This window comes from Oncorhynchus keta, chromosome 24 (assembly GCF_023373465.1).
Source record: "Oncorhynchus keta strain PuntledgeMale-10-30-2019 chromosome 24, Oket_V2, whole genome shotgun sequence".
NCBI lineage: Eukaryota > Metazoa > Chordata > Actinopteri > Salmoniformes > Salmonidae > Oncorhynchus > Oncorhynchus keta.
In genome coordinates, this window is record NC_068444.1 from 38,143,144 (window position 1) to 38,169,311 (window position 26,168).

A 26,168-nucleotide genomic window follows, 5' to 3' on the forward strand; every position below is an offset into this window, starting at 1 on the left:
CCTCAGTAAAAGGCACATGACAGCCCGCTTGGAGTTTGCCGAAAGACACCTAAGGGACTCTCAGACCATGAGAAACAAGATTCTCTGGTCTGATGAAATCAAGATTAAACTCTTTGGCCTGAATGCCAAGCATCACGTCTAGAGGAAACCTGGCACCATCCCTACGGTGAAGCATGGTGGTGGCAGCATCATGCTATGGGGATGTTTTTCAGCGGCAGGTACTGGGAGACTAGTCAGGATCGAAGGAAAGATGAACGGAGCAAAGTACATTGACATATTTGATGAAAACCTGCGTGCTCAGGACCTCAGACTGGGATGAAGGTTCACCTTCCAAAAGGACAACGACCCTAAGCACACAGCCAAGACAACGCAGGAGTGGCTACGGGAAAAGTCTCTGAATGTCCTTGAGTGGCCCCACCGGAGCCCAGACTTGAACCCGATCAAACATCTCTGGAGAGACCTGAAAATAGCTCCCCATCCGACCTGACAGAGCTTGAGAGGATATGCAGAGAAGAATGGGAGAAACTCCCCAAAATGCAGGTGTGCCAAGCTTATAGCATCATACCCAAGAAGACTCGAGGCTGTAATCACTGCCAAAAGTGCTTAAACAAGATACTGAGTAAAGCGTCTGAATACTTACGTAAATATCATATATACATTTTTTCATTTGCAAAAAAATCTAAAACATTGTTTTTGCTTTGTCATTATGGGGTGTGGTGCAAAAAAAACATTTTAATCAATTTTAGAATAAGGCTGTAACATAATAAAATGTGGAAAAAGTCAAGTGGTCTGAATACTTTCCAAATACACTGTTACTGGACAGGTGTGTTAGTCTCCAGAATATGCTGAAATATGGGAATGACAAAAAGACTGAGAAGACTAAAATAACCCTTTGAAAAAACAGGGTTGTTTGTGAAATCTGGACTACATGTGCAGTACATACAGTATTAAACCAGTGGTCACGCTAAGAGGCTGAAAGCTTTACAGCAGCACATTCTGGTGTGGCAGAGAAAATATGCATTCTACATCATTGGTCCTGTCAGTCACACTGAAAGCTTGCAGTCAACCTAGTGTTTTATGAAAAAAACTGTGTAGAATCTTCCCCAATTACATGTTTCTGTTACGCAGAGGTCCATGCAAATGCTCCAAAAGATGGAGGGGTATCGACTGCTTTGGAGTGCTCCTCCTCTTTTCACATGGTTGGACAGGCAAACCGGGTCTTGACCTGGGGCTTGAGCTCTGCAGTCTCAAATAGGGACAAAGTGTTATGACCCTGGTCGAGTGGCCCGGGGGGAGCCTCGAACAGATCAGCACCTGGAGAGAAGTTGCCTTGGATTAACCTTAGATTTATAGGAAACAAACATGGTGATCTAAATTGTAGATTGTAAATATCCACGTCAGGGAAAAGGATGAAAGGAAAAACAAAACGCTAATTTCATCCAGAGTAAACAGGAATATTAGCCCTCCTGGAAAGGCATGGGATCCACAGAGGGTGCTGTTTGATAATTTGATACTTAACTACCCAGGTGTTAAGTTGAAGGGCAACTAAAAGGTGCTAGGAGCCCCTTTAGCCATGCATTATAGTGCATCAAATAAGAGAGGAGAGAAAAGGGGGAGAGGGGGGAAATAAGTCTAATGCTATGCTAATGAGAGTGCAGTGTTTTGGTTGAGAAGCAGATGCTAGGCTAATGCCTGTCTGTTTGTGAATAGGACCACAGGGAAGCGCGAGGGTGACCATGCTTAACTTACAGAGGGTATTTAGTGAGGTAAAAACCTCCCAACTTTAAGCGTACCGACATATACCCACTTCAACCAACCTCTCTCAAGTATAAAAAGTGGACCGTGAATGCTTATTTAGGGTCAATATTGTATTTTGGATCACAATGAATAAGATTACATGCACATGTGGGACCTGATCCTAGATCAGCATGTAAAATGCATTTAGTTCACTTTTATGTATGCCTTATAACAGGTTAAAGTAAAGTATTCCCAGATTTTCACCAGGATATAGTTATAATACATATTGTTTGTAATTCTTGGCTTTGAGATTTAATGAGAGGGAAAGCTTTTTAACCGATTCATCTGACAGTGAAGCTAAGAGATAGCTTTAAAGATATTTAAATATTGGTATAAATTTAACATCTGTCAACTGGACCTGCTGATGAGAGTTTACATGTCTACCGCTCCAATAAAGTTATGTGCTGTAGTCACGGTAACAATGGACAAGGAATTGGAACTGTCAAAGACCACCACAGATGATGATATTAGCTGGGTATTTCATATAATTATGTTTTTGAACAATTTTGACTTTAGTCAAAGCAAAGTTTTGAGATACATCATACTTTGTTGGATAGTATGTTTCTGCGGGAAATTAAGGTCAGAAACTTTTTCAACAACAAAAATGTTCAACTTTTTGCCAGTCATAGAAAGTCTTCATGTCACTATAGCGTTGACTACATTTAAAACCTGGTAAATACTGTATGTGTAGGGACATGGGGATGAGTGAAACGTACTCCTCAGCCTTAAGTGTCCTGCTTGCATCGTCTCATTAGCTAGCTTTTGATGTGGCGCGATCGGCTAAGACGCTTGAGGGAGGACAGTCACGTGTGTTTGCGAGGCAGAGGTCCTGAGTTTGCGGTACATGCTAAGCAAGCAGCGTGACGTCCTTTACGTAAAATATGCACTCGTGAAATGATATTGCAGTTTTTCAAGAAAACGCAGTGTCACAGGTACTCTTGTCTTGAAAGTTTATCGGTTCACAAGAAGGGTGTGAAATAGAAACCTCACACGCCACTCCTTTGCGACTCCAAGTACAAGGGTAAGAAAAGCAACTACTATAAACACTTACATAGTGATACAGTATGTTAACACATCTTTGGAGAGAGACAAACAAACGTCCCATTAAAATGGGTGTGATTCTCTCCCACTGCGACACCAGTTAGTGCTCAGGTACACAGTGTGGGGGAGTGAGCAGAAAAGCAGCAGGGGAACACGTTAACGACACAACACCCTTAGTTCATCACAGCTTGAGTGGAAAATCAAACTCTTCTTTCCTGGGCACCATTTTGTTTCCCAACAATTCCTTCTGTGGTTTTAATGGAAACTGTTGGAAACGGTAGCTCCTGTGGTGGCGGCCATGTTCCCAGGATGCACTCCTGCAATGCGCAAGGCTGAAAAAATTAGTCATCCACCTGTCGTCTGTGTGAGAACAAGGGAATATCAATTTCTCTGGAACTGCATCACAAAATACCTATTCCAGGAGTGATTTGAAAACCATTCTACAACCAAATCCCTATGAAGTCACTAACTGCTATATCTACGTTTCACATGTTTTGTTCTTATGGCACATGGGTTGATGACTGAAACATGTCCTTTTAATATAATACAGTATGTGTATTCCCCTTGACATCCTGCCACTGAAACCTGGCTCCAGGGACAGGGACCAGCAGTCCACATCTCACAATATGTGGGCCAACTGGGGCAAGAACTGTGAGTGGAGCAGATGAGATGGAGGGGAGGACTTTGTCGCCAAAGACCATCACATGGGCCTGTGAGCCAGCAATAGCCATCTGCTGAATAGCAGAGTGTTCAGGACCATGGACAGGGACCAGAGTGGGATAACTATCAGCTCAGAGACACAAGTCTCAGATGGGTTGCATCCCACAATGTACCAATTTCCAGGTTGCACGTGTGTATAGTCAGTTTGGCATTGAGCAAGGTTCACTAATAGGGAAACTCGTCCCGCGGGTGATTTTATTTGGCCCCCCAAAAATATAGAAAAAAATATATGGATTTTTCAATAATCTTTGTTGTTGGACATAAAAGACTGTAAATCACCAGGAAATTAGCTCAAAGTGATTTAAGTTTTGCGGAAATCTGTTCCCAAGTATTCCCACACATAAACAGAGAAGCTCCCGAGTGGTGCAGTGGTCTAAGGCACTGCATCGCAGTGCTAGCTGTGCAACTAGAGATTCTGGGTTCTGGTCCAGACTCTGTTGCAGCCGGCCACGACCGGGAGACCCATGGGGTGGTGCACAATTGGCCCAGTGTCATCCGGGTAAGGGGTGGGTTTGGTCGGCAGGGATGTCCTTGTCCCATCGCTCACTAGCGACTCCTGTGGCTGGCTAGGCGCAGTACACGGTGGCCAGGTGTACAGTGTTTCCTCCGACACATTGGTGTGGCTGGCTTCCGGGTTAAGTGGGCATTGTGTCAAAAAGCAATGCGGCTTGGTTGGGTTGTGTTTCGGAGGAGTTTCAAGACAGTAACTACTGACTACCAATTGGATACCTCGAAAAGGGGTAAACATGATTTTTTTTAAATAAACAGAGGTAATCGTAAGCCAATGTAATCAAGGTGTGAAAGGATTCTGTTTTTGTCAAATATGATATATTTTTGGGATTCTTGCATTCAATTTGCAGTGCACAACTTATTTATAACTATGTTCCAGTCCCCTCGACCATCCGCTCAAAGAGAAATCGGCCCACAGCTGAATGTTATTGGGGACCCCTAGTATAGAGGAACTGCCTACGTCCCTGTCTTATCTGTTTAGTCACTAGCAAGATAGACATCACAGAGGTCTTTTTTTTATGAGTGCATTTCACAATTGGCTAGCAAACATCAACTACCGTCACTAAAACTAATACAAAGGTTTTGCCTGCAAACGTTGGTATCGAATCGCGATGTTCTGGCATGTTTGCCTCGTGATATGCTGGGAGAGTTGTCTTTCTGAAGAGGACCCTGCCCGGAACAATTGTTTCCTCTTTTCGAAGTTACCAATAGAGTCTGTCATTAAAACCAGACACTGCTGTTGCCTAGGGTCTCAGGATCCAAGACTACGTAGACACTGGCCCTGTTAGAATACTTCAGAAATGCATTCTTCCTTCCTAGCTTTCTTGAAGTAATCACAGACCTGGATTGTTTGCATTGGTGAAAGTAATGGGTTGGTAACCTTGCAAACAACAAAAATATGGAGCTGGTATACGATAATGTGTGCTCCTTTTTGTAATGTTTCGGATGATATGCAACAAAGGTCGGGCATGTACTAGGCGTGCACTCATGAGGAGAGAACAGCAGAGGCACTTCATGTACTCATGTTACTCTTGGCTGTGGCGAATGCGGTGTCAGTGGAGAAGAGGCTGTGGTCTCCAGAATGGTCCCACAATTGGTGGGACTATGTTGTCCTCCAAGCCTTTACAGAAGCACAGTGGCTGCACAACTTCCGTATGCCAAAGCATACGTTCCTTCACATTTGAGAACTGCTGCAGCCCAATCTGTGTCGGCAGCCTACCCAACTCTGTGCTCTGGTGTCTGTCCACAAGAGACCTACTGGGCACAGAAGTCAATTCAACGTCTATTTCACTTTGGTTCAATGTAATTTCACTGAAATGACGCGGAAACAAAGTAGATTCTACTAATGTGTGCCCAGTGTGGAGTTGGCGTAGCACACTGGTGGTATGTTCCTAGATCTGGCTACCATGTGAACGGTTATCTGTTTAAGTCATCATTCAGGGGAGAGCGCCTCTAAGTTCCCCCAATGTGCCGGAGACGTCGACCTATCACATCCCCTGAAGATAATGGTACAGATTTCTACAACAGAAAGGGCTGACATTCGGTGGTGCTTCAGGGAATGGTCGACCTCCTTTCTCGGTAATAGCCTGTCGTGTTTAAACTCACCTGTTATTGACACAAGCTATAGCCTTCCACTTCCTAACACTATTTTGTTGAACAACTATACTGTTTTTGGACAATTGCTATTATTCAAATGCCAAAATCGAATATCTTACCTCAACAGCTTCACCAACATTCACAATGGCTGGGTTGGCACTCCAAGGTTTCCGAGCTGGGTCATAGCGGTGACCTCCTACCAGATGTAAGCATGCTAAAGAATGTTATAAATCATCATGTGATATTGAGGTGGTTATGCTGTTTGCTGTCTCCCCCCCCCACTACTGCTAAATGAGGCTATAGGCTATTATGCGTATGGGTTTTATGCAGCGTATATAGTAAATTGAAATGTATTTATGGTTTGTATTTATTTGTAGTCATATTTTACCCTTAAACATACACACAGTTAAGTCTGCTTAATTCACATCAGAGTGATTTAGATGCTCAATAGCCATATTTTGTGTTTTGTCACAATAGCATGTACAGACAGAATAGATTAGTAAGCAATATCTGGCAGTGTCCTCTCACTAACATAATTTTTTTTAAATTATTTTAGTAAAGCAGAGTCATCGAAGAGTCCCCCTTGCCAATGTTTTGGGGGAAAAAGCTGAGAAATAGGGCTGCAGAAAGGTAAGGAATTAAAATCAGAAACAAAGCTATGGATGCAAGGACAAACTGACCATGATTTTCACATAATCGTTTGAACCATATTTTGACACTACATAGTGTATTTTTACATTTATTTTGTTGACAAACATTGGTGAAACAATCTTATATTTTGAGTTCTGATGCGGCACGACAGTCGAACTAAACCTCGTGAAGCATTTAGAAGTAATATTCTTCAAGAATCAATGCGTACATATCCTTAATTTATAAGTCCAAAAATGGATGTAGCAACTGCTGAGTGGCCCATATAACAGATTTATATTCTCATCACTTCATCCAAAACATCTTTCAAAACTTAAACCAAATGTACTGCATCTTTCAGTGCTCTACTCAACTCAACTCGGGCTCAACGAGTATCACTACAAAGTCGTGAAATGAACCACATTAACTCCTCATCTTGGTTGTCCTGACACTGTTGTTGGTGTGTGGGGCCCTGCTGGTAGAAGGGTCAAGTAGGGAAGCAGGTGCAGGTGCAGGTGCAGGTGCAGGTGCAGGTGCAGGTGCAGGTGCAGGTGCAGGTGCAGGTGCAGGTGGAGCACACTGTTGATGGTCATGACCAATATTTGGTGCAGGGTGGGCAGCAGATGGACCAGGGCCAGGATGGAGAGCCCAAGTACAGGGGTGGTCAGCATACGCACAAGGATGGGCAGACCAAGGACCGTGGTGGACAGAAGACGGACCAGGGCCAACAATTGATGATGACTTTTCATGTGAGTGTTGTTCAGCTTGCAGCTTCAGCTGGATATCAGCATCATTGTGAAGGTTGGTTACCATACTTTTCCTAAAGGTGTCAACTGCACTCTGAAATGTTGAATTTTTCTTCTTGCTGCCTCTGACTCCAGAACTGGTGAGGAGAAGGAAGGAAGGAAGGAAGGAAGGAAGGAAGGAAGGAAGGAAGGAAGGAAGGAAGGAGAAAAACAGTTGATAATTTAAAATATCTAAGCTCCTAACATACTGTGACCATCCACTAGCAATTACTTATTTGAAACTAATTATAGATAACATGGCTGTGGGGGAGGATAGTTATACACGTGTATATAAAATTATTAATTCTAAGATTAGAAAGAGATATTCATTTACTTTCACCAGAGATGTGTTCTGTCTTTGATATGGATTTGCTTGGACCAGGATCACTGTGTTCTTGGTCACGGAACATCTGAAGGGCCGGATGGAGATGGTGTAGAGTCTGTGATGCAGAATAAACTGGTGGTGGGTCAGAGGAGGCAGTAGTCGGAGCATCCTCTGAAAGAAGAAGCATCCATGACAGTTATTGCTTTGAACAGTCTAACAGTCAGACACATGGAGGTATTTTCAGAGGCATTCAATGTGCTTATTGTCAGTTCTTACCTACCTACTACCACTACCAAAATGATAGTCCCCAGGTTACGCTGTGTGTTCATATTCAAGCCATTTAAGTTCATGCATGCTGTCACAACACATGATAATGACATAGCGCATTCTAATGTGAAACACACTTGCTCAACACTAAAAGGTTGTATTCTATACTCATTTGCAGAGAAAAAAAAAGTTATTCATTTGTTAGATAAGATTTCAAATTCAGGGGACCCTAAAATGGGGCCCATACCCAAGTTTAGGAGCCACTGAGCTAAAGACTCTGCAATAACGTTATATGACCAACCGTGGCACACGATGCCAAGATGACGGCATGTTTGAGCAGCAATAAACTGCCAACGTTTAGCTACTTTTCTTGCGAAAACATGACAGTTCACTGATAATGATTGTCTAAATGAATGTATGGAGAAGTAACTAGCTACACTAACAATGTAGGTGACAGGATAGCATCTACACGTAGTTAGCTAATAACGTCAGCTATATAGCTTGAAGATAATGACATAGCAACACCCTAGTCAGCTAGCATGCTAGAACGTTACCTTCAAGTTCCAGATTGTCAGCATCCTCATCATCGGTATCTGCGCTGTCCAGGACCACCGACGGACTGGTAGTTGGTCGTTCACCCAACACATAAAGAAATTGACATGTCGCCGTGCCATTCCCGCTCCGATTATTATCGTCTTTTTCCTTATTGTACACCCCTTTCAAATGTTAATCTTTTGCTGACCCTGGAGCCAGGTGTGTACGTATTCTTTCCCTTCCATTTCCCTGGCTATGTACCTGTACACTGAGTGTACAAGACATTAACAACACCTCCTCTTTCCATGACACAGACCGACCAGGTGAATTCAGGTGAAAGCTACGATCCCCGATTGATTGTTAAATCCACTTCAATTAGTGAAGATGAAGGGGAGGAAACAGGCTAAATAAGGATGTTTAAGCCTTCAGACAATTGAGACACGGATTGTAAATATACATTCAGACCCTTTTTCTCAGTACTTTGTTGAAGCACCTTTTGGCAGCGATGACAGCCTCGAGTCTTCTTGAGTATGACACCTGTATTTTGTGAGTTTCTCCCATTCTTCTCTGCAGGTCCTCTCAAGCTCTGTCAGGTTGGATGGGAAGCGTCGCTGCACAGCTATTTTCAGGTCTCTCCAGAGATGTTTGATTGGGTTCAAGTCCAGGCTCTGGCGGGGCCACTCAAGGACATTTTGAGATTTAGCCCGAAGACACTCCTGCGTTGTCTTGGTTGTGTGCTTAGGGTTGTTGTCCTGTTGGAAGGTAAACCTTTCCCTATTCTCAGGTCCTGACCACTCTGTCTGAGGTCCAGAGCGCTCTGCAGCAGCAAGGATCTCTCTGTACTTTGTTCCATTCATCTTTCCCTCGATCCTGACTATTCTCCCAGTCTCGGCCGCTGAAAAACATCCCCCCACAAATTGATTCTGCCACCAGCATACCTCTCTGTAGGGATGGTGTCAGGTTTCCCCCAGACGTGACGCTTAGCATTCAGGCCAAAGAGTTTAATCTGGTTTGATCAGACAAGAGAATCCTGTTTCTCATGGTCTGAAAGTCCTTTAGGTGCCTTTTGGCAAACTCCAACTGGGCTGTCATGTGCCTTTTACTGAGGAGTGGCTTCCGTCTGGCCACTCTACCATAAAGGCCTGATTGGTGAAGTGCTGCAGAGATGGTTGTCCTTCAGGAAAGGTATCCCATCTCCACAGAGGAACTCTGGAGCTCTGTCAGAGTGACTATCGGGTTCTTGGTCACCTCACTGACCAAAGCCCTTCTCTCCTGATTGCTCAGTCTAGCCGGGAGGCCAGCTCTAGGAAGAGTCTTGGTGGTTCCAAACTTCTTCCATTTAAGAATGATGGATGTCACTGTGTTCCTGGGGACCTTCAATGCTGCAGAAATGTTTTGGTACCCAGCCTTAGAGCTCTATGGACAATTCCTTCAATTCCTCATGGCTTGGTTTTTGCTCTGACATGCACTGTCAACTGTGGGACCTTTATATAGACAGGTGTGTGCCTTTCCAAATCATGTCCGATCTATTGCATTTGCCACAGATGAACTCCAATCAAGTTGTCGAAACATCTCAAGGATGATCAATGGAAACATGATGCACCTGAGCTCAATTTTCGAGTCTCATAGCAAAGGGTCTGATTACAAATAAAGTATTTCTGTTATGTAGTTTTTATACATTTGCAAACATTTCTAAAAACCTGTTTTCGCTTTGTCATTATGGGGTATTGTGTGTAGATTGAAAAGGGAAAAAATTATTGTATCCATTTTAGAATATGGTTGTAATGTCACTAAATGTGGAAAAAGGGAACGGGTCTGAATACAGTACTTTCTGAATGCACTGTATGTGCCACTCAGAGGGTGAATGGGCAAGACAAAATACTTTAAGTGCCTTTGAACGGGGTATGGTAGTAGATACCATGTGCACCGGTTTGTGTCAAGAACTGCAATGCTGCTAGATTTTTCACGCTCAACAGTTTCCTGTTTGTATCATGAATGGTCCACCACCCAAAGGACATCCAGCCAACTTGACACAACTGTGGAAAGGATTGGAGTCAAAATGGCTGGATGTCAATACCCAACACACTGGATATGAGGTGAGGTCACTTTTTCTCCCTGCAGTTGCTAGTTCTGGACTGTATAGAGTGATGCCGGAATGTTCTAGGTATATGGATGACTGGCCAGCCAGTTAATACTTTTCCTAGTCCCAAAGACTGAAGCTATTTGATATTCACTTAATTTTCTGCTTCTCAGGTCCAGTGGAGAAACTCCACAGAGAGAGAGAGAGAGAGAGAGAGAGAGAGAGAGAGAGAGAGAGAGAGAGAGAGAGAGAGAGAGAGAGAGAGAGAGAGAGAGAGAGAGAGAGAGAGAGAGAGAGGAGAGAGAGAATACAGACAGAGAGAGAGAGAGAGAGAGAGAGAGAGAGAGAGAGAGAGAGAGGGAGAGAGAGAGAGAGAGAGAGAATACAGACACAGAGAGAGAGAGAGAGAATACAGACACAGAGAGAGAGAGAGAGAATACAGACACAGAGAGAGAGAGAGAATACAGACACAGAGAGAGAGAGAGAATACAGACACAGAGAGAGAGAGAATACAGACACAGAGAGAGAGAGGGAGAGAATACAGACACAGAGAGAGAGAGAGAATACAGACACAGAGGGAGAGAGAGGATACAGACACAGAGGGAGAGGGAGAGAGAGAGAGAGAGAGGATACAGACACAGAGGGAGAGAGAGAGAGAGAGGATACAGACACAGAGGGAGAGAGAGAGAGAGAGAGAGAGAGAGAGAGAGAGAGAGAGAGAGAGAGAGAGAGAGAGAGAGAGAGAGAGAGAGAGAGAGAGAGAGAGAGAGAGAGAGAGAGGATACAGACACAGAGGGACAGACAGAGAGAGGATACAGACACAGAGGGACAGACAGAGAGGATACAGACACAGAGGGACAGACAGAGATTGAGACAGACAGACAGACAGAGATTGAGACAGACAGACAGACAGACAGAGATTGAGACAGACAGACAGACAGACAGAGATTGAGACAGACAGAGATTGAGACAGACAGACAGAGATTGAGACAGACAGACAGACAGACAGACAGACAGAGATTGAGACAGACAGAGATTGAGACAGACAGAGATTGAGACAGACAGAGATTGAGACAGACAGAGATTGAGACAGACAGACAGACAGAGATTCAGACAGACAGACAGACAGACAGACAGAGATTCAGACAGACAGACAGACAGACAGACAGACAGACAGACAGACAGACAGACAGACAGACAGACAGACAGACAGACAGACAGACAGACAGACAGACAGACAGACAGAAAGAAAGAAAGAAAGAAAGAAAGAAAGAAAGAAAGAAAGAAAGAAAGAAAGAAAGAAAGAAAGAAAGAAAGAAAGAAAGAAAGAACTTCAGTGCTAAGACTTTTTCTCAGTCTAGGTTGTTGTAATAAAAAAAACCCGGATTGGACAACCCTTCGATAAATGCATTTTCACCATGTCTTGGTAAGAGCATCTCAGAAGAACACACGAGATGGTGACTCCTTTCAAATGACTTCTTCCCTCCCACCCCACTGTTTCACTCAGAGCTGAAGAGAAGCCATTGAAGGAGGAGGAGGCAGAGGGGGAAAAAATGACTTCAGCTTCAAAGTAGAGTAGAGAGCCAAAAGCAATTGCGCATCTAATACCAGGCTAATGCCCTGGCCCCTACCAACAAGCACATGGAGGAGCTCAGCGTAATCTGCCTGGGTCAAAGAGGAAGCTACAATAGGCCTACACCCTCATTCTCCCCCAAGAGCATTGGGATCCCATTTAAATATCTTGGCTGAAAACACACCTCGCTGTCACAGGCAAATGGCTAGATCCCCAGGAGCTAGGGGAGCAAGGGGAGAAGTGTCATTTATCATGGCGGCTGCTGGTGCCTCCCGCCTTCCCTCCATCGGCGTCCCTGACTGAGGAGAGGCGAGGCGCGGGGGAAGAGACTGAAGGGTCTTAGGCTGCTGTCAAACCCTGCTCTATTAGCAGCAAAGGCAGAGTTATGCAGAGTGATTACCCAAAGGGCAAGGGTTTCGCTATGATGTGTTGAGATGTATCCGTTATCCGTTTTTTTTCCTCATAAATGTACAATATAGTGTTTTTATGGATTTGAGCCTGCATATTTTGTTAACGTGACAGCTACAGTGTAATGCATCACATTACTTTACATCAGACGCAGTATGAATAGTCTCCATAACGCTTCATCTTGGCCATATTTCTTGGCGATGTGGGATGAGTCGCAACAGGAGAGGCATTGTAAGGGAACTACCCAACTCAGCTCTCATAGAGGAGAAGAAAATGGCAAAACACAAAAACAGTTAATAAAGACAGATGTCAAAGTGTGTTCAGTTTAATCTACCAGGTCCAGTCAGAAAAGCTTTCATGTCGTATCAGATCATATTATATCACACCTATATCACACCTTAGAGAGAGAGAGAGAGAGAGAGAGAGAGAGAGAGAGAGAGAGAGAGAGAGAGAGAGAGAGAGAGAGAGAGAGAGAGAGAGAGAGAGAGAGAGAGAGAGAGAGAGAGAGAGAGAGAGAGAGAGAGCAGGAGAGAGCACAAGAGAACTTCAGTGCTAAGACTTTTTCACATTCTAGGTTGTTGAAGTAAAAAAATGTCATCTTTATTTAAGTAGGCAAGTCACTTAAGAGCAAATAATAATTTACAATGACGGCCTACCCCGGCCAAACCCTGTAATTGGGAGGGTAATGGGAAACTTCAGTATGGATGGACTTGGAGGACTCAAGTTCGTGTTAAGTACAAATTAAAGTGAGATGACTTGTGATCTCACTTTCTCCCCCCCCCCTTTCTCTCTCTCCCCCCTCTCTCCAATTACTTCATGTCTTTCTCCCCCTCTCTCTACCTCCCCTGACATGTCTCTCTCTTCCTCCCCATATCTCCATCTCTATCCTACTCTCATAGCACTCCCATCGCCCTCACAACCCTCCCAGTCTCCTAGACCATCCACGTCACAATGGTGAGGGCCCAAGGTGAGTGTGGTGGGTGGAGTTTAAGAAGGAGACGGAGTCATTAACACACACAGCCTCTCACCGAGTCCCTATTCCCGCTACCACCTCTTCCCCTTAGTGAAGATCCCTGGCCAATTAGGGACTATAGTGAGAGGCAACATCAAAGCATTGACGATAAGAAAGAAAATAGAAGGGCCCAAATATTGGAGCTGCTGCAGGTGTCCAGACAATATCACTTGCAGGCCCCGCTGAATGCTTAATCAGCGACAACAAATTGCCGCTGCGAATCTGACGACCATGAAGGCTCCGCTCAACGACCATCCCCTAAGAATTCATCATCAGCTCGACGTGTGTGAAGTCCGACCGCTGATGAGAAGCTACACTCTGAAATACAGTGTCGAAGCGGTCATCACGATTTTGCCTCAAAGTTAAAGATGGTCAAAGAAAAGGGTCTTAGTACTTTGGGTGAAATTGGCAGAAGGAAGTCGCCATTGACTCTCCTAACACAGATGTGTGTTTTTAAGCATAGAATGCACATAGAATGCACATAGAATGCACTCTGTGGGCTAGTGTATGTCTACTTAAAGTAACGGGAGGTTTTTACTGTGCCCCACAAAGAATACAATACCGGTACATTTAAAATCAAGACTCAGTCATTCTGAGACAAGAATATAATTACCAGGCTGGCATTCTCTGTTGGCTCACTGTGACTGTGAATCTGGCAATGGCTTAGTGTAAATGAGGCCGCTTTTAAAAAAAAATGTGTATTAGTTAATACAGCCATAAATATGTATAAGCCGTCATAAGATTTTTAAGTGGATTCTCAAAATAACCGAATTCCTATTAAGAATTGAACATGATGAGGAGTGAGCGCTGTCACTGGATATGGATTCCAATTGAGAGCCATACATTCAATCACATGTAAATTAAGCCAGAATTACTGACACTTTTCATAAACGTCTGGCAGTAAAATGTACATCCAGTCTGGCTGGCTTAAATCAGAGTGAGCTCACTCAGGCAGCTCTGGTATACGTGTGAAATATGGAGCGGTATTAAATGAAATGATGCACACACGCACGGCCCCACACTACAAGCAAAAAAAATACAACAAAAGCCGCCAAAGGAACATCTGTACTGTGGCACCTGACAATTGATGATAATTCACCTCCATTCGGGCACACCCTATCCTCTCCTCCTCTCCCCCAACGGTTCACACCATTCTCAGAGTGAATTCACGTTGATATACATTTACGTCATCTTCGAATGATTAAAATGTTAACCATGCTAACGAGGGCAGCACTTCCTGTGCTCCCACATAGGCGTCAACTAGTCTGCCTTCCAGAGGAGAGGATAGGAAAGGAGAAGGGCTGGCGGGCTGCTTTGTAGCTGGGTGCTGCTGGAGGATCAGCCTGGACCTGTGATGTGAGGTGACTTCTGTTGGCCTCTCCTGGAGCAAGCTGCCTCAGAGCATCAAGCAGCTCTGGGAATTATCACTCAGCATTATATACAGAAATGTATATTCAGAAAGTATTCACGTCCCATTACTTTTTGCACACTTTGTTGTGTTATAGTCAATTTTAAATGGATTCAATTGGGATTTTGGGTCACTGGCCTACACACAATACCTCATCATGTCAACGTGGAATGAGGTTTTTATAATAAAATGTATATATTAATTTAAAAAATGTCCAGGCTTTTACCATAGATGGCAAAGGGCTCGTCTCTGGACCACACAAGCCTTAGACTGCATTCTGCTAAGGCACTTGTCTCTCTCTACATTGGTCAGCTACATTGGTGACCAGGGTGGAATCCTTCTGATACGTCTACACCGGATAGTTCTACAGTCTCCATCAGAGGTCCAGGCTTTTGGCACATAGACGCTAAAGTTCTCCTCTCTGGACTGCAACATTGTAGGATTGTGCCTTCCGCGGCACATGATTCCAAAACCATGGGCATTAACATGGCGTTGATCAACCCCTTTGCGTCTATAACAGCCTCCACTCTTCTGGGAAGGCTTTTGGACAGAAGATTTTTACACGCTATGCGCTTCAGCACTCGGCGGTCCCGTTCTTGTGAGTTTGTGGCCTACCACTTCAAGGAGCCGTTGTTGCTCCAAGATGTTTCCACTTCACTATAACAGCACTTACAGTTGACCGGGGCAGCTATAGCAGGGCAGACATTTGATGAACCGACTTGTTGGAAAAGTGGCAGAGTCACAGAGCTCTTCAGTAAGGTCATTCTAATGCCAATGTTTGTCTACGGAGATTGCCTGGCTGTGTGCTCGCTTTTATACACCTGTCAACAATGAGTGTGACTGAAATAGCCGAATCTACTAATTTGAAGGCGTGTCCACATACTTTTGTATGCAGTGGGGCAAAAAAGTATTTAGTCAGCCACCAATTGTGCAAGTTCTCCCACTTAAAAAGATGAGAGAGGCCTATAATTTAAATCATAGGTACGCTTCAACTATGACAGACAAAATGAGAAAAAAAATCCAGAAAATCACATTGTAGGATTTTTAATAAATGTTTTTGCAAATGATGGTGGAAAATAAGTATTTGGTCACCTACAAACAAGCAAGATTTCAGTTGTCCTGGTCCCTTTGCAGAAAAACAACCCCAAAGCATGATGTTTCCACCCCCATGCTTCACAGTAGGTATGGTGTTCTTTGGATGCAACTCAGCATTATTTGTCCTCCAAACACGACGAGTTGAGTTTTTACCAAAAAGTTATATTTTGGTTTCATCTGACCATATGACATTCTCCCAATCTTCTTCTGGATCATCCAAATGCTCTCTTGCAAACTTGCAGACGGGCCTGGACATGTACTGGCTTAAGCAGGGGGACACGTCTGGCACAGCAGGATTTAAGTCCCTGGCGGCGTAGTGTGTTACTGATGGTAGGCTTTGTTACTTTGGTCCCAGCTCTCTGCAGGTCATTCACTAGGTCCCCCCGTGTGGTTCTGGGATTTTTGCTTGTGATCATTTTGACCCCACGGGGTGAGATCTTGCGTGGAGCCCCAGATGGAGGGAGATTATCAGTGGTCTTGTATGTCTTCCATTTCCTAATAATTGCTCCCACAGTTGATTTCTTCAAACCAAACTGCTTACCTATTGCAGATTCAGTCTTCCCAGCCTGGTGCAGGTCTACGATTGTGTTTCTGGTGTCCTTTGACAGCTCTTTGGTCTTGGCCATAGTGGAGTTTGGAGTGTGACTGTTTGTGGACAGGTGTCTTTTATACTGATAACAAGTTCAAACAGGTGCCATTAATACAGGTAACGAGTGGAGGACAGAGGAGCCTCTTAAAGAAGAAGTTACAGGTCTGTGAGAGCCAGAAATCTTGCTTGTTTGTAGGTGACCAAATACTTATTTTCCACCATAATTTGCAAATAAATTCATAAAAAATCCTACAATGTGATTTTATGGATTTCTTTAACTCATTTTGTCCGTCATAGTTGAAGTGTACCTATGATGAAAATTACAGGCCTCTCTCATCTTTTTAAGTGGGAGAACTTGCACAATTGGTGGCTGACTAAATACTTTTTTTGCCCCACTGTATATTGTGTACTTTGATTGGCTGGAATGGAGCGAATGGAAAGGTATCAACAACATCTCTTTTTTTCACTCTATTCCACCAATTCTACTCCATTCCAGCCACTGTTATGAGCTGTGCTCCCCTCGGCAGCCTGTACTGCTATCTACATGCTTTTATTTGGGTTTTATGCAAAGTATATGATTGAATGTTTCTTAAAGCCTGCAGCTATTTACTTTAAACGAGACATATAATCATGTCAAAACATAATTCAAAAATGTAGTTTTTTGAGAGATAGCTAATGAAAACACACATGGACTTTTACAGTAGCTGGCTAGGCTAGTCAAACTAACATTAGCTAGCTTTAAATAAATTGGCTGAAGGTGCCAACAAATGTTATAGTCATCATAAAAATGGTTATACAGGAGTATACAAAAAAATCTACTCCTCCCTCGACGGGGATCAATCAACTTCACGTTTTTGGCTTCGGATCACGACGTAGGTGGTGTTATCAGGATTCATAGGCTAGTAACGCTGCAAGCTAAGATAAACAAGAAAGCAGACGAGCTTAAGGCCACAGTAGGCGTTTATTTAGGCACTAATGCTCTGTAAATATGTATCTCTATCTAGTAAGGGTTCGGGGTACACCCTTAGCATTCTCGCCAGGCTTAGGCAATAGCTGCCGTGAAATGAGCAATCGCCGAGTTCACTTGTTCGGCTGTAGCAGATAGGATCTGATAGATGGAGACTAATTAACTGGTAACACTTTGTTACTTGACTTGGGCAGATGGTAGGGGTGACTGGCTTGGGAGTGTCCTCCTTTTCCTCCACTCCGAAAGCCGAGCCATGCACTCCCGGGGGGCTGTTTGTATAAATAAATCTGTCTGGGTTCATGTCGTTCCTGCATTCTGCAGGGTGTCTCGATAATATCATCCCTCATCTTGAATGACACAGCGAGGGGTAAGGGAGCGGTAAAAGGTAATAGGAGTTCTAGGAGTGACTCAGCTGATTTCAATCCAGACATCTCCTCTCCTCCTCCTCGTCCATAAATGAAATCACCTCCGCAGGCTGATATTTGTTTATTTATACTGAGGCTGGCATTACTATCAGGACAGTGGGCATTAAGAACTGCTACAGTAATAACCCCCCTGACTTTACGGCCTGTGATTCATAAAGGTACACCACTAAATATAATGAAATTGCTGCGGACCAAACGTCTAGACTGGGAAAATACAGGTAACTGCCAAAATAAAGGAAACACCAAGTTAATAGGGCATTGGGCCACCACAAGCTGCCGGAACAGCTTCAATGCACCTTGGAATAGATTCTACAAATGTCTGGATCTCTATGGGAAAGATACATTTTCCCATGAGTCATTCCATAATGAGGTGTTTTGTAGATGGATGGTAGAAAACGCTGTCTCAGGCGCCACTCCAGAACCTCCCATAAGTGTTCAATTGAGATCTGGTGACTGAGACGGCCACGACATATGGTACACATCGTTTTCATGCTCATTAAACCATTCCGTGGCCACTCATGCCCTGTGGATGGGGGCATTGTCATCCTATGGGGGCATTGTCATCCTATGGGGGCATGGCCATGTTAGCCGAAATAGTTCAATATACTATGCATCCCTCACTTACTCGTATTTCCGTTATTTGGGTAGCTACCTGTACATGCATAAGCAAAATTATGAAGCCGAGAAGTAAATGAATAATTTCAGATAGAGTGCTAATAGGGAAAGTATTAGCACATCAGGTCAGGCACATGGGGTGTTGAACTGGTGCTGAACTTCAAATGCCCTGCATTCAACTCTAACAGTGATTATGAAAATCTTATGTGGCGAACCCTGAACCTGTGTATCCACTCAGCCAGTTTACCCCGACCCCTAAAAATGACCTATCACCAACATAAGAATACACTGAGGGTACAAAACATTAGGAACATGTTGAGTTCCACACACCCGTTTGCCCTTTGAACCGCCTCAAAAGTGTTCCAGAGGGATGGTGGCCCATGTTGGCTCCAATGCTTCCCACAGCTGTGTCAAGTCGTCTGGATGTCCTGTAGACCATTCTTGAGGAAACTGGAAACTATTTCCAGGTGGGTGTGAAAAACACAGCAACGTTGAAGTTCTTGACACTTTCAAGCCGGTGCGCCTGGCACTTACTGTAGTAGCTTTTGCACTCAGAGCAGCTTCAATTTGTCGGGGAACGGACTCGGCAAGGTGGTGAAAGCCTCTACAGGGATGCCGTCCCATATTGACCCCCCCAATGCTTCCCACAGTTCTCTCAAGTTGGCTGGATGTCCTTTAGGTGCTGGACCATTCTTGATACACACGGGAAACTGTTGAGCGTGAAAAACCCAGCAGTAGTGTATTTCTTGACACAAACCGATGCGCCTGGCAACTTCAGCCGCACCCCGTTCAAAGGCACTTGCTTTTTTTTCTTGCCCATTCACCTTCTGAATGGCACACACACACACACACACACAATCCATGTCTCAATTGTCGCAAGGCGTAAAAAATAATCATCCTTGTTTAACCTGTCTCCTCCCCTTCATCTAAACTGATTGAAGTGGATTTAACACGTGACATCAATAAGGCGTCATCACTTTCACCTGGATTCACCTGGTCAGTCTATGTCTTGGAAAGAGCAGGTGTCCTTAATGTGTTGTACACTCAGCGCATAGATATATTACAGCCTGTCAGCTCCAGACAGCATTGTAAACCATCAGGCGGAAATGAAGGCAAAAACCCATGTACAGCATTGTGAGGTCACAACCCCGTGAGTCAACACACATCATCCAGCCCTCATTGCTTTTCACCTCACTCTCCCTTCTTTTTTCTCTCTGTTTTCACAAAGTCAGGAGGCTTTCGTTCAGGTGCCTCTTATTGGTGCTGATGAAAACAGGAAGTCCCAGCATGAGTATGGAACCTGGTCGAAAGCAGTGCACCATATAAGGGACAGGGTGACAATCCAGTCCCTGGTTGCAGCCGGTCTTAACCCAGTCCGCCTGTGTGTGATTGGGAGTCCATATTTGATGTGGCCCTAGCTGCTGTGTCATGCTCGGTGGAACATTCGACGGAGCCGCAGCGTGAGCCAAAGCACTGTGTGAAGGACGGAGCAGATCAATGCAAAACGGGTAAATCAATTCAATGAACTGTAGCGGGGGTGTGTTTTCGCCCTTCTCTCCACATTTCTTCATTCTATAGAGACCCGCTGTCTAAATCCTGAGTCCCAACGCCCTCCCACAGGATAATGACATAGCCCAGCCAATCGAGTGGGGCTCGATGATTAAAGCTGCAATATGTCACTTTTTGGGAGACCCGACCAAATTCACATACAAACGTGAGTTATAGATCTGTCATTCTAATGGCAAAGCAAGTCCAAGAAGCGGTAGATCTGTTCTATGTGCGCTATTTTTTGGCTTCGCATTCTTAAGTTTTGTTTTTGTATCTTTTATTTTCGGTTTTGTACACCAGCTTCATACACCTGAAAATACAATATTTTGGGTTATGGAAAATATATTTCACAGTGGTTAAGATGGTACAATGATTCTCCGTGATTTCTGCATAGTGCACCTTTAATGAATGAATGTATTTATTAATTCATTACTCACTCGGTTATTTTTTACAAGACTGACCCCGTGTTCAAAGCAGTGCTATGTAGCAAGTGGCGTGCATGGTATAACCAAAAGGACTGCTTTCACAATCCGCAATGATGGCAACGAGTTTGGCTGACGCGACCCGGGTAAAGTCAGGAGGACTTGGAGTTAGGTGTTAGCCAGATACATGGAGAACGCAGAGCAGTAAACATTGTCTCTGCAGTTTTTTTCTAACCATATGCCAGCCAAAAACTGTCTACTCCACACTGTTCATGGGACTGAAGTTAAAAAAAATAAAAAAAATGCTATTTCTGCATTTCAAGCAGCATCACTGCACACATTTCTATAACAGGTAGAGGGATTTGCCCTTTTGTCCTTTTGTCAGCAAGCAAGAAGAGGGAATTGTCTGTGCTTTATGGAGCGAAGCAGGATTTCCATGAGGAAGTAACAGAGAAAAAGAATGAGAGAGAGAGAGAAAGTGAGAGAGTGCGACAACAAAATAAACAGAGAGAGAGAAGAGAGAGAGAGACACAGACGTAAAGTGAATTAGAAGAGAGAGAGAGAGAGAGAGAGGATGCAAGACAGACAGAATTAAAAAATGAAAGGGAGAATGAGCATGGAGGTTAAGAGAGGACAGGGGAGGCAGTGTGGAGAAGGGGGAGATGGGATGGAAGGCGCAATGCAATCCAAGGACTCTCCTTAATCATCATCATTCAGCTGTCAGGCCTGGGCCAGGCTGGAGCCAGGCCTGGACACCCAAACCCAGACCCCATCTGCTCCTAATAAACTTAAACAAAGGCCTTAATTTGAATAAATGTGCCTTTTTCTCCTCCCCTCACTTTTTAATGCCTTTGCTCATCAAAGGGAGGGATATTGCTGAGGTTGGTTTTGGGGCGATGGAGTTGTGGGGGAGGAAAAAGCTGGCTTGTATATGCCTGTTTATAATCCAACTCATTTGGTGAGTCAGATGGTTCAGTGACAATCATTTTTTGTGCTCTGTTATGACCTTCGATTGTAAAGTGTAGTGTTGCGCGACCCTCTTTTGTAACGTCCACAGGCATGTTTGTTTACCTTGAGAACAGGAAGACATTATGTATCCTCGACGGCCTCTAAAACTCTTTGAAACACTAGAAGAATATCATAATAGAACATAATAGAACTGTATACAGGTTTGAGGTCATGCGGTGTCAGAGGAAGCCCCAATTTTTCATTCGAAAGGCTCCAGCCACCCAAGACTTAGGGTGTTCTATCTGCTACCGCACAGCAAGTGGTACCAGTGCACCAAGTTCTGAAAACAACAGGACCCTGAACAGCTTCAATCCCCAAGCCATAAGACTGCTGAACAAGACTGCTAAATAGCTCATCAAATATCTACACGGAGTACCTGCATTGACCCTTTTTTTTAGCACTGACTCTATTCACACACACTGGACTCTACCCACACAGTCACGTACTTACACGGACGCTCCAACACACACACACACCCACGCGCTACATATGTTCACACACGCGTAACATGTGCACACATGCATGCTGGCGCCACACAGACTTTCACACTCACCACATATGCTGCTGCTGCTACTGTCTATTATCCATCCTGTTGCCTAGTCACTTTACCCCTACCTAAAGGGAGCTCCAAAAGTATTGGGACACGACACCTTTTTAATTATACAATGACTATGAGGTTAATGTGCAGACTGTCAGCTTTAATTTGAGACATGCTAACCTCTCACGATTACAATAACAGGGGAGGTTAGCATTTTTTTTTTTTTTTTTTGGGGGTAATGATTTGCATGCCTCTGTAAGATTAATTCAGGATTATCCGTAATCATGGTAGCGTCCACGTTAATGTAGGAGTGTTGAGAAACATATTCCATTCTTATTCACAATCAAAGTGACTATACATTATTTACCATTCATTTCTATTGGGCACAAAATAATCTGAATCAGAATGAAAACAAACTGCAAACGCATCCAACAAGTTTGTAGTTACAAGCTTGATGTGTTCGTTATCTGCTGGGAATATGGGACCAAATACTAAACTTTTGGCTACTTTAATACACATAAGTGAATTTGTCCAAATACTTTTGGTCCCCTAAAATAGTTTTGGTACCCCAAAAGTCGTACTCCTGCACATTGACTCGGTATTGGTACTCCCTGTATATAGCCATGTTATTTTAACTCATTATTGTTATTCGTTAATTCACTGTGTATTTATTTCTTGTCACTATTTAAACTTTTGATTAAATGTTTTATCTTTAGCTCTGCATCGTTGGAAAAGGAACCATAAGCGTTTCACTGACAAATACAATTTGATTTGATTTGATTCACTGGCCAAAACTACGTGGGGATGATGCAACAATCGGTGTACAGAACTCCACAGGAATTGAAGTCATATGAAGATGCTGTGGGGGAAATATTGAAGGATTCACATTAAACCAATCCTCTACAGGCTAACACTTTATATTCACTCGCTATCTTAATTGCCGTAGAAGTAAATTGACATCACTTGCTTTCTTAAAAGTCCAATTATAGGACGCAACACAAGCTAATACGGTGAAACAAACAGGTTTATGAAAGCAATTAAAACCATTCATATTAAAATGCCACATTTACTAAGAGAACAAATGAAGAAGCGCAAAACATGAAGATATAACAGCCGTTTCTAATCTCTTCCTCATGTGGATAGAGTTCCGTATCAGCTTGCTCGTGGTTTTGATCAACAACAGAATAGCAGCCGGAAACATTACTATCTTACCCCTAGTATGGCCTATGCCACCCACACATGCACTGCAATCTGCTACACTGTTCTGACAATCCAAATCCCATGGTGAAGAACTGAAAGTCCCTCATAGGCTGTGTTTAGACAGGCAGCCCAATTCTGATATATTTTTTCACTATTTGGTCTTTTGACCAATCAGATCAGCTCTGGGAAAGATCTGACGTGATTGGTCAAAAGACCAGTTAGTAGAAATAAATATCAGAATTGGGCTGCCTGTGTGAACATGCCGGTAAGCAGTCATCCGACAATAATGAAATAACCTGGGTAATACTGATAAAGACCCTGGTTCAAGGGCATCACTGAAGCAAACCAAACATAGACAGGTTGAACTTCCGAACTTTTCTGTTGCCTCTCTCTACATTCAAAAATGTAGACACATCGACCTATAACGGAACAATATCAAATAGGAAATAGTATTCTAATCTAAAAGCATTGAGCTGCAAGGAACATGCTGTAAAATCATGGATCCAATCATGGAGCTGCTGTACAGTACATTCCATCATACATTTACATTTGTAATTTAGCAGACGCTCTTATCCAGAGCGACTTACAGCTAGTGCATTCATCTGAAGATAGCTAGGTGGGACAACACATATCACAGTCATAGTAAGTACATGTTCCTGAATAAAGTAGCAATCAGCAAAGTCAGAGCTAGTAAGGGGGGGAGTAAAGTGTGAGTGTGAGTTCTCAAGTAGGTTTGCGCTACTATTTGACTAATTTGATCCTGATTAACACCATTCAATAAGTCTCAGGAACAGGTGGTTTGTTGATGAGTAAGACAGCCTCTCTCCCTCTTCTCACAGAGAGATTCCCATGTGACCGTGAGTAAGCTCCATTTACTCCATCTGATCGCTCAACCCTGAGGGGCTCCATTGATTGGAGCACCTGTGTCGCCGGAACCACCCCACCCTTCACCCCTATACCCCTCGTCATCAACCTCCTTCCAACATGCTCCAGAATCTTTTTTTAAGCTCCGGCTCTGAGGCGAGTACTCCACACTTACCATACTCATTGTCATAAAAGACAATGAACTTCTGCCAGCGCAGCTCGCCGACCAGCGTGAGCATGACTTCGTTGAGGCGGACGGGTGGGCGCGCCGCCAAGGTGTAGCGCTGGCCATCAGGACTGGGGTTGAGCTGGCAGGCGGTGCGTGGCGAGCCCTCGCCGCTCCGCTGGACGTACAGGTGCGGGATGTGCATGGCGTCCGTCAGGGATTGGAGGGCGCTGGCCGATGCACAGCCCGTTGAGGTGACCAGGGCCAGGATGCCCTGGGTCATCAGCTCACAGGCTGGGGTAGGAGGTAGAGAAAGAGAGGTAGAGAGAGAGAGAGAGAGAGAGAGAGAGAGAGAGAGAGAGAGAGAGAGAGAGAGAGAGAGAGAGAGGATTAAGTACGGTGAAATAAGCAGCCCATCAATCTCACTATAAAACACATACTGTACATTGTCATAAGATGAAAATACAATATTATGAAAATCAAATTTTAGCCTTCGGTGAGTACTAATGGTCACATTACAGCGTTGAATGCATTGCCTTAAGTCAATGTGAGGAAATTATTAAGAATAATGATTAAGAAGAAACGTTATTGTAAAGAGAGTCACTGAGTCAATTGCTTCATGACTTCCCTTTGCAATCGCTCAGTTTGGATACACAACCACTGCATGCAACAGTGACTCTAGGCTTTGGCAGTTCCACAGTGGGCAGCTGACACAGATTACGCATTGCGTTACAGTAACTATAAAGGGATCTGAGTCTCAATCCCCTATAATATCTTCTCTCTCTCCTCATGATTAGTATGACATTTTTCCGAATCTTGTCGAATATTTAGCTCACACACACCCTCGCAGGACTTGGCAACCTTGAGCACTGACTGCTCTTCATTTTAGAGGTCCTACAGAGCTAGGGCAAATTATTCCCGGTTGAGGGATTTAAAAAACGAGACACACAGGACACACAGTGATCTTAAGCCCATTCGTTCACTGCACCACGAGTCCGCGACAAAGGAGAAAAGACAGTCTCACACTAACACTCGCCCACTGCAGAGGGCTTATGTTACGTTTATCCGCAGCAGCTTAAGTAAGACCTCCAGAGACTAGGGTTGTGTCCCAAATGGCACCCTATTCCCTGCATAGTGCACCACTTTTGAACAGAGCCCTATTGGTGCTGGTCAAAAGTAGTGTACTTTACAGGGTACGGGGTGCCATTTGGGATGGAACCCTTGGCTTGGACTGGGTGAATCCACAGAGTATAAGAGCATCGCTTTGGCTTTAAAACAAATACGGCTAATGAGGACGTAATCAAAGAAAGCACAGCACTATTCACAGCCCTAAAGCATGATGGGATTGATCTGCTTCACTCCCCATGTCTTTCAAAGAAAATCCCCCCTGTTCCTTTCCCCTGCTCCCCTGGTGACAACACATCCCAGGGCAAACACCCGGGAGCCCAGCCCAGGCCCCTTACCTCCACATCAGCCAACATAATGGATCTGCCAACTGGATTTCCTTGATTGTTTTTAAGCTACTCAAACGGTGTCAAATGAAAATTAAATTAAAAGTGCCTCTAAAACCGTCTGGGATCGATACAAGGTTGGGGAGAATAGCGAGCGAAATTGTTTTTAATAAAAAAGAGAGAATGGGGCCAAGATGGGGTGAGGAGGAGGATTCATTGAATGACTTGCTGACACAAGACAAAAGGGATTGCTCATTGTCTGGCTGGCTATTACTCAAGGCCAATTGAGTGTTAAATCGTGTTACACTGAATTAAAAGCTCTGGTTTGTTGGTGGGTCTCCATCAATAGGACCTTTGCTCACTGTCTATATGCCCCCTGATCCCCCTACAGATAGGCTTTTACACACACACACACACACACACACACACACACACACACACACACACACACACACACACACACACACACACACACACACACACACACACACACACACACACACACACACACAGTCTTGTACAGCTATCCTTGAGGGGACACACAATTCAGTCCCATTCAAAATCACATTTTCCCTAACCCTAACCTGTAATCTTACC

The 26,168-nt window shown here is 44.0% G+C and overlaps 1 protein-coding gene across 1 annotated transcript in view; it reads right to left on the reverse strand.

Moving 5' to 3' along the window:
• Positions 1–24,410, reverse strand: part of LOC118357752 (glutamate receptor ionotropic, delta-1-like) — a 200,854-nt gene extending 176,444 nt beyond the window's left edge. Inside the window, exon 1 of the mRNA XM_052478299.1 lies at positions 24,130–24,410. Coding sequence (XP_052334259.1) covers positions 24,130–24,403 — 274 coding nt within the window. The 5' untranslated portion in view covers positions 24,404–24,410. The remainder of the gene's footprint in view (positions 1–24,129) is intronic.
• Positions 24,411–26,168: the final 1,758 nt, after the last annotated feature.